Raw genomic sequence first — 9,899 nt, 5'->3', positions numbered from 1 at the left:
AAACGAACAGAAATTATTACTTATATGATTGGGTTCGCCCCCTAGTCAATACCTCGCTCTTTAGGCCAAAGATTTTTTAGTACTTTCATAACAGCTATTTATTCTAATTAACGGCTGTTATGATTAAGGGGTCATTTTTAAAGAATTGGAACAAAATTCGAACTTTTGCGTAAAGAGCGAGGTATTGACTAGGGAGCGAACCCCTAAAATATGTATTAAAAATATGTGAATATAGAAGTTCGTTACGTAAGATAATTCGTAAGTTACGTAAATTTATTACTAGTAAAAACGTTCGTAAATAAAATTAAACAACTTTCGAGACAGCCAATTAACTAAATAAAAGTAAAATTAGTATGCAATTTTTTTTTAATTGTTCATGTACGGTGAGCCAAAATCAGAACCTGCATTAATTCAAAAACGTTCAAAAACTAAATAAATAAAAAAACAATTTTTTTTAACTGAAAGTAAGGAGCAACAATAAAATTTAAAACGAACAGAAATTATGCCGTATATGAAAGGGGCTATCCCCTCCTCAACGCCTCGCTCTTTACGCTAAAGTTTTTTATTGTTTTAAAAAATAAAGTTGTGAGATAGCGTAAACTTTAGCGTAAAGAGCGAGAGAGGCTTTAGTCTGGTATCTCTATTTAGCAAATTACTTAGTACTATGATACTTTTTAGACTGAGAGATGCTGTAGACAAAGTTTTAAGAGAAGAGCAGTGTGGTTTTAGAAAAGGTAGAGGATGTTTCGACCAAATTTTAACTCTTAGGTTAGTAATTGAGAATTATCAAATACCTTTGGTCTTAAGTTGTATAGACTATAAGCAAGCATTCGATTCTATTGATAAAAGAGCTTTAATGAAGGTCTTATCCTTGTAAGGTATACCAGATAAATACATTAAAGTGGTTAGTGCTAAGGACTGTGGTTAAGGTAGGAAATAAGATTAGCAGCTGGTTTCATATTAAATCAGGAGTTAAGCAGGGTTGTGTTCTATCCCCCTTTATATGGATCATTTTGATGGACTTTGTCTTAAGGAGCACAGGAAAGGTAATGGGAGACCAGGTAATCAAATGAGAAGAAAAAACTCTCCTTGACTTATATTATGATGGTGATTTAAGCATCCTAGATGAAAATGTCAGCAAAATGAATGAACTTTTAGAGGTTTTGCAAGTTTAGGGTGCTAGAATAGGTTTGGAAATTAATTTTAAATAGACTAAGTCACTAAGGCTAGGAATAAGTGAATATGAAAAGGTGACAGCTTCACTTACCTTGATAATATCATAATAAAGACGGTGGGAATAGTGAAGATGTTAAAAGTACAATAGCCAAGGCTCAGAGTGCTTTTTCACAGTTAATAAAGAAATTGGAAGAATAGGAAGATAAGTGTGCAAACCAAGATTAGAATATTGGAAGCTACATTGATGGCAGTGGTCAAATATGGCTTTGAAGCATGGACGCTCCAAAAAACAGAGGAGGATTTGCTAGATGCTTTCCAGAGAAATTGCCTATGGATTTTTCTGGGCACCCGGCTGGCTGACCATATTTCAAACAGTTGGCTGTACGAAAAGTGTGGTTCAATCCCGCTTTCTAGAGCTATAGTGAGAGAAAGGCTGAGATGGCCACTGCACATTCTGTGGATCAAAGTATAAACACATACAACAAGTACTGACAAAACCTATCCTCTCCACACAAAAAAGTGACCCTTTGTCCGCGTCTCCGGAGACGATTCCATACCTATGCGAACCTGGGGATAATAGCCTAAGTTCCGTAGGTGATTATACTTGTTCCGTAAAAGCTGTATTAAATTTAATTTATTGGCTCGGAGCGATTAAGTAGTACAACATTTTTCCTCTAGAGGCGCTTAGGTACGCGGGGTCACTTTTGGAGAGTTTTGTCAGTACTTGTCAGTATGTGTTTATGTGTCAGTATGTGCTGTGGATGAAGGATAACAGGCTGCCAAAGATTGTCTGTCCTTTTCAGCCAACCGTCCAGGGCTAAACGGAAAGCAGGTCGTTTGCAGTTTTACACTTGGTAAACGACTAATTACGCTTGGTATTTCATAATTAGCTATGTCATATATATAAAAATGATTCGTTCACTCCTGGAGAGAAAGGAAATGATTTAATTTATTCTCTTGGAATGTAAACATAAATATGAAGTCTTTCATATGATTTTTCTTGTCAACCATATGTTTCTTATGTAATTTTGCCTGCATCATAGACACTGAAAATGATACAACCACTACTGAGGCAAATATGACGTATGTATGCTATTCGAATGCATTAATAAACATGACGGCACTCACATGAATCTTTTTTTTTCAAATTAAGGCTCTTAATAAACTTTCTCAAACTTCTGACCTTTATAGATCATTTTCTTAGACCAGAAACTCCCAGGATGCCATTTTTTCCCCCAAAAAATATGTAGCCATTTTCGAAACAACCTAAATAAATAGTTACTGCTCATTAGAAGAGATAGTATGCTAAAGTACAAGGCATGGAACAAGAAATAGCAACAATTCACATTGAATTGCAAATGAAAATATGACTTAAAACTAAAGAATAACACAATACTTCTGCTATTGCGCAATTTAGATATTTAAGAAAATTAAAATTGAATAAGAAACGTGTTATTTTAGAGTCTGTAAAGGATAAGCACAAAGGAGGACTTGAATTCATGACGGAATTTCTTAGTTCAACCGAAATAGCTGATTTGCCACCCTATGACTTGAAAAAAAGAATAAAACGATATTTATGCCAATGTATATTTTAGATATTTTAGAGGGCAGTGGCATTGGAAAATTCCTGGTTGTTGCTGAATTATGTAATTGTACAACTAAAGCGAAAAAAAAATGACGACTGAGGAAACGCAGGGAAAGAAGTTTCTTGGTATCTATGATGTTATCCAAAATTACACATGATTTTGAATATGTGTAATTTCGCATGATGTCATATATACCCAAAAAATTCTTTTTTCCTAAAAGTTTCAACTAAGTTGGACAGCTGAGATTAAATATGTCTCTTCCATGTTATGTGCAAGCAAGAGCAACTAGCATTATTTACAGCCCTTGCCCCAGGGGCTAGAGGCTTATTCTCATCCATGGAAGTAAATATTTTTAACTTGGTTGCCCTACAGCTACGTTTGACTCTTGGTAAGGACGTTAGAACTTTTAACCTAAAGTTTCAGTGGGCCAGTGGTTTCAGTGGTTACTTGTAACGGTCGAGGCCCCACAGAAAGTTAAATTGATTTTTTTAAGAGAATTGATGACAAGGCTGGAAGACCAAGGGCTTCAGTTTTGAAATTATGGGACAAGCACATCGACCAGTTTAGTATTAAATAGAATGGTTATTTGAACAATTCAACGCTTATGTATTGCTATTTTGGACCAAAAGCAGCCAAAGAATGGCAGCGGAAATATATAATTTAAAAGATTTGTCTTAAGTCCAAATTTTGAACAAGTAGTAGCGTGGATTTAAGATTTCTTTGGATAAAAAAAACATACCTTTTTTTACTTTTCTCTTGAAGTTTTTACACTTTTAATCGGGTATCAAGCTTCAAAGCATGGCTTTTCAGAGATATATTATTTGTGACTACAGATTTAACCATTATTCTGTTTATTCCAGGCTCATTTCTGTTTATTCCAACCATTATTCAAGGATCAACAGGAATATTTACAAATTTTAAGAACAAATAATAAACAAACAAGTGATAATAAAGTACTTGATCTGAAAGGCTTCAAGGAGTTTCAAGTGCTTATATTTGAGCCGATCTCTAAAAATTGTTGGCCCTTGTTGACAAAACATAGCTCCTTTTGTGGATTTGTTAATTTTTTTGGTTGCCTTATCCTTCATAATGCCTAATTAAGTATATTAAAAAAAAACTCTTCCTGATAGGCAAAGCTCCTGGCGGAGTCCATGAGCGATATCCCACGAAATGGTTGAAAGATCCATAAATATGTCTGTAGGTCGGATGAAACCCAAATAGCCCCCAGCCTAAATACCCAAAATTATGTAGATGACCCATTCTTCACTTATACGCATTAATAGAAAATGTGGAATGTTAGGCTCTGTTAAAACCAGAAAAAAATTGAATCTGAGGGACTGGATGTGTTAATTTGCCCATGATTCCTCCTAAATCGGCAGCATTTTTGGAAGAAAATTAGCCATGTTATATCTTGTCCCAACCGAGATCATTAAAGCATTTTAACTTTATATTATAAGTGGCTGAAAGTGGACTGTAGCACCAGCCCTTCCACAAATTTCCAAGCAGAAATGTAGGCACCTTACGAGTTAGGGGTCAGGGGGGGGGGGTAAATCTAAATGACAATTTATGTTTGTTTTAAATTTTAATGTGTCCCTTTTCTTTTATTGTAGAAAAATGTTTTTTTTGTTTAATTAATATGAAAGCTCCATTAGGGTTATAAGTAGCCTAATTCAATGCATAAAGTGAGATATGAATAGTTTCTGCCAAATTTCGTAATATTCTTGTGTTGCCTGTATTACGCAAGAACCAGAACTTCTTCGACATGCTAAAAACTGAAACAAAATGCGTGCTTTCTCTAACTCTTTGGATAACAAAACATACCTTTTTTTTTACTTTTCTCTTGAAGTTTTTACACTTTTAATCGGGTATCAAGCTTTAAAGCATGGCTTTTCAGAGATATATTATTTGTGACTACAGATTTAACCATTATTTTGTTTATTCCAGGCTCATTTCTGTTTATTCCAACCATTATTCAAGGATCAACAGGAATATTTACAAATTTTAAGAACAAATAATAAACAAACAAGTGATAATAAAGTACTTGATCTGAAAGGCTTCAAGGAGTTTCAAGTGCTTATATTTGAGCCGATCTCTAAAAATTGTTGGCCCTTGTTGACAAAACATAGCTCCTTTTGTGGATTTGTTAATTTTTTTGGTTGCTTTATCCTTCATAATGCCTAATTAAGTCTATTAAAAAAAAACTCTTCCTGATAGGCAAAGCTCCTCGCGGAGTCCATGAGCGATATCCCACGAAATGGTTGAAAGATCCATAAATATGTCTGTAGGTCAGATGAAACCCAAATAGCCCCCAGCCTAAATACCCAAAATTATGTAGATGACCCATTCTTCACTTATACGCATTAATAGAAAATGTGGAATGTTAGGCTCTGTTAAAACCAGAAAAAAATTGAATCTGAGGGACTGGATGTGTTAATTTGCCCATGATTCATCCTAAATCGGCAGCTTTTTTTGGAAGAAAAGTAGCCATGTTATACCTTGTCCCAACCGGGATCATTGAAGAATTTTAACTTTATATTATAAGAGGCTGAAAGTGGACTGTAGCACCAGCCCTTCCGCAAATTTCCAAGCAGAAATGTAGGCACCTTACGAGATAGGGGTCAGGGGGGGGGGGTAAATCTAAATGACAATTTCTGTTTGTTTTAAATTTTAATGTGTCCCTTTACTTTTATTGTAGAAAAATGTTTTTTTTTTGTTTAATTATTATGAAAGCTCCATTAGGGTTATAAGTAGCCTAATTCAATGCATAAAGTGAGATATGAATAGTTTCTGCCAAATGTCGTAACATTCTTGTGTTGCCTGTATTACGCAAGAATCAGAACTTCTTCGACATGCTAAAAACCGAAACAAAATGCGTGCTTTCTCTTGCCCAAGAAGAGATCATCCACAGGCCTAAGGAAAATAATAGGTTTGGTTGTCCTTTCATTTTAAATATTTTCAACCAGAATGAGGGTTATGTCTTGGGAGGGTAACAACTCGTTTCAAGGGCTGAGATCTAGCTATGGAAAAGTATTTTGATAACCATTAATTATCAAACGCTTATTAAATTTCTTGTGAAGTTTTTTTTTAGAATGTCGTTCTGGTCCCTCTGGAAATCTTTCCTCGTTTACCAGGAATGCAAGCACCTCTGTTGGAAGCCCCTGCTCTAAAATAATGAGCACTACGTTACTAAACAATTTTTTTTTACTGTGTACCTTTTTTACCAATTTATTTACCCCACTTTTCCTTTATATAATGCTCTGGTTGACTACAACAATAAGTTGTTTTTTTAATCAAGCATTTTCTTATATTTATTAATAACCAGAGCAGACGAAAGCCTTAGAAACTCGTAGAAACCCTGGTTTTAATCTGAATATAAAATTTCATCTTTAGACTGTTCAATATTCTCCATTGCTTCTTGGCTAGTCGTCAAATTGTGTCACTATACAAAAACATGAAATATGCTGTTTCATTCGTTAAAATAATTTATTAACTAATTGGGAAAGTGGCCAAATCAGCAATAGCAAGGTTTAGCTTTCACATCTGCCGTAAATTTCCTAATTTAGAATTAAGATTCTGCTTAAATAGAGCATTATGACAATTACAGTCTGATGGTTTCCACCAGACTGTCGCACCTTCAATATCAAGGAACGATTTTATCACGAAGAAATGGATTTTTTTTAAACATTGGGTGAGAGCTCCCTTCTTATTATAGAACGTGTTTTCTTTTGTACCATGACAGATTTTATTCATATTTTACCAACACCAAAGGTGGAGGGATGACAATTCATAAGCACCGTCACGAAATCTACCAGGAGGGAGAGGCAGGTGACCCAAACACTTTGTTTTTATCTACGTTTATATGGAAATATTGAATCTTATGTTTATTATTTTTTTTTTATTATACAAAGTTGATGGTAACGAACTGGAAGTCAAGAGCGACTCCCGCTAATAGTAAAAATCAATCGTCAGAAATGTCTTTTCGAGGTCGTTGAACCCTATCCCTTAACAATTTTAGCACATCATAGTAATACCAGCTGTTTACTAATGTAAACAGCTGTTTCCACCAGCCTGTCCTTTGGGAAAGAGTTCGTAATGTACAAGAGCGTGATGTAAAAAACACGATTTGCTCACTCTTGCTTTCTTTGGTCATTGAAACCCATTGGTGTGCCACTCGCTGCTCTGACGTTTGGATTCAGGATCATATTCGAAAACCACATTTTGTCAGCCCTGATCAGGGGCATAGCTCCAGATTTTTTATTGGGGGGGGGAGGGGTCCATATCCGGATAGTCAGTGGACATGAGCTATTTAATAATTAGTTCTACAAATTATTGGGGGCCAACTGCCCCCTTGCTCCCCCCACCCCCCAAAAAACATCACGCCCCTGCTAAGAAGTCAGAAACAGTTACTAGACATTCTGGGCCTTCATCCCATCTGTGAGCACTTTGGGGACCATTTTTGCGCACACTTTCATTAAGTAATAATCCTAGATTAAAATTCGATGGACCACTGTTTCCGGTACATTACTCGTGTCGGCTAACATCCGAACATCACTCGTCGATCAGTATTTAAAAGTTTCAAGCAAGTAAAGTAAAGCAAGCAAAGTAAGCACCAAATCCCGACTTTATCCATGGAAACCGATTTCAATTCCGAGGAGGAATAAAAAAAATAATACTAAAAAAGTGGATGTTTGTGTTGTAGAAAATCTGCAGATTTTCCCACTCCCGAATCCTATTGATTTTTCAAATAAAATCGCAAAAAAAAGATTTTTCAGAGTGTTATGACACAATGTAGCACCCCTAAATTACTCTCAAATATCTTTCATCTCAACCCAGTGCCGCACGCACGCCCACTTAGAAACCTTTGCCTTGCCTTAGAGTTAAAACACATTTTACAAATAACTGGTTTAGTAGGTCAGTAAAATTAGGAAGTATCAAATTACTGTGGTCAGACAGAAGCGAACAATAACTTGCAAACAATAAAGTGCTAAGAGTATCGTGCCATCTGCTCTGCCAAATTATGCTCTGTTTAAGATGTTTAATATCACCAAACAAGGTGTGCCATAACTTTAATTATTGCTAGTCAGTTTGAAGCAGATTACTTTAATGTATTGATGATATTAATGAGACCATGGTCGTTTTTTTTTTTGTGATTGGAGCTTATTTTGTCTGCGTTTAAGCCCAGATGCTTCGGTTTGGAAAATTCAAAGATTTAGTGCCCCAAAAGGAATTTGATGTCAAAAGAGTATGTACCCTAGAATTCAATTGATTTTCTATATTATTCTTAATCTTTTGACACGAAGAAAATTATATCTTACACTATTATTTCTGGTTTATTCTTTTAAGTGTCATGAACACTAATAGCACTACGGAACAATGTGAAAATGTATGTTAATGCTCTTTACTCTTTATGCGGACTTTTTTTGTCCCACTTCTTCTGGACTTGGGACGGGGCAGTCCCCTCATACACGAAATAATTTTCGTTCGTTATAAGTTTTAATGCTGCTCCTTGATTGAGGTTTAAAAATAACCACTTTTTTCTATTTAATCAATATCTAAGATTGTGTATCGGTAGTTATACATATCTGCCACGGACGGGGGAGGGGACTAGGGGCCCTGGGATTGGTCCAATTATTTTCTCCCGATCAGTTTCAGATTACAGCCGTAAGTCGTTGGCACAAGAGGAACCGAATGTAAAAACAAAGTATTTTGGTGCACGGTCCCTCCAAAACAAATTATGCTAAAACACGAGCCAAAAACACTGTTCTCGATTACCTCAACTCGTGCAATTAAAAGTCCTTGGGCTAAGGGGACCCAACTGCAGAAAGGGGAAAATATTGCTATTCCATTTTTTGGGGAGGCAATATTTGACCTTTTGCCAAACGCCCAGAGAAGGAACTGAAAATACTTTTCCGAGCCCCTTTGTGTAGAAGGAGTAATCTTAGAAACTTGGAAAGGGGCTCAGTCAATTAGAAGTTCAAATGCTCTTTTAAGGACTGAAAGTTACTAAAGGGCAACCAGCTTTCCTCCCGTGTTTCTAATACTTCTCAGCCTTCCGTAACCTCTATGATATCGGATCAAATTTTTGAGATATCTATTCTGTTTAGAGGTCTATTAAGTATGCTTCTGGGACAGACATCATCCCCTCATTCCCAGGGTACGTGACCCTAAATTATGCAAATAATCAATTGTTTACAGATAGGCTTCAGTAGAAAAGGCGGTTATGTTTGGAGTTTGTTGTCTGATCAGCTAGGAACGTTGAGGAATCTTTCGATATACCAAGATTCCCAGAGTTTCCCATGCACATAGTCTGGAAAATACACGCGCTTGGGCATACCAAAAAATATTACGCACACCTGAGTTTTGAAATCATATTCAATATCTCAGAAATATATTGAGGGATCAAGTAAAGAGCATGGGTAACTTACAAAAGGGAAACTGGTGCTAGTGTCGCCCAAAAAACATCAGTACTATCTAGCGTTTGGCGTCTATTGGCATTTTTTACGTTTCATAATCATTTTTCTGTCAGAAACTGAGATCAGACTCGTATTAGTACACTCATTTTATCTATTTTACCAATTAAATTAAATTTTGCGGTACTGGTGCGTTATATGGACACTTCTAAAAAGTCCAGTTTGGTTGATGCTAATGAAATAAAATAGGATGAATATATAATAGTTTAGAAACAAATTTGGGCTATATATTTGCTAATTAGGGGTAGGGGTAAATCATATCATATATTAAAAACGTAAAATAACCAAGGTACCTTTTTCCCCTTTAAACCCAAAAAAACAGACGCTGAAATATTGTAAACTCATTGAGAAGCCACGGCTTTGCAGTCATTTATGTGTAGCGGTCTCTTAAGAATAGCCTGTTTGACGGGTTTTTCGTGACTGGTTTCCTTGAACAATATGTAAAAGTGTCCATATAACGCACCAGTACCATTTTCCTATTATTACGCTAAAATGCAATGAAACACCAAACACTAAATGGTGTTGGTGTTCTTTTTTGTCAGCACTAGAGTCAGTTTTTTCCAAAAAGTATATCTGCAACATCTCGCAAACGACTTGGAGGAAGGAGTTGAAATTCTCAGGTGGAACTGAAGAAGCAAGGGGGGAGTAGTAGGAAAAAAAATTATTT

At 35.8% G+C, this 9,899-nt stretch overlaps 1 protein-coding gene across 1 annotated transcript in view; it reads left to right on the top strand.

Annotated features, from left to right (window-relative positions):
- The first annotated feature begins 7,730 nt into the window (after positions 1–7,730).
- Positions 7,731–9,899, top strand: part of LOC148952201 (uncharacterized) — a 71,701-nt gene continuing 69,532 nt past the window's right edge. The window contains exon 1 of the mRNA XM_089089152.1: positions 7,731–8,004. Coding sequence (XP_088945278.1) covers positions 7,945–8,004 — 60 coding nt within the window. The 5' untranslated portion in view covers positions 7,731–7,944. The remainder of the gene's footprint in view (positions 8,005–9,899) is intronic.

The sequence above is a fragment of the Artemia sp. Qi Xiang Cuo genome, chromosome 5 (genome assembly GCF_049724085.1).
Source record: "Artemia sp. Qi Xiang Cuo chromosome 5, ASM4972408v1, whole genome shotgun sequence".
NCBI lineage: Eukaryota > Metazoa > Arthropoda > Branchiopoda > Anostraca > Artemiidae > Artemia > Artemia sp. Qi Xiang Cuo.
The sequence above is the reverse complement of the archived record's forward strand: the minus strand, read 5'-3'. Positions and strand labels throughout refer to the sequence as shown.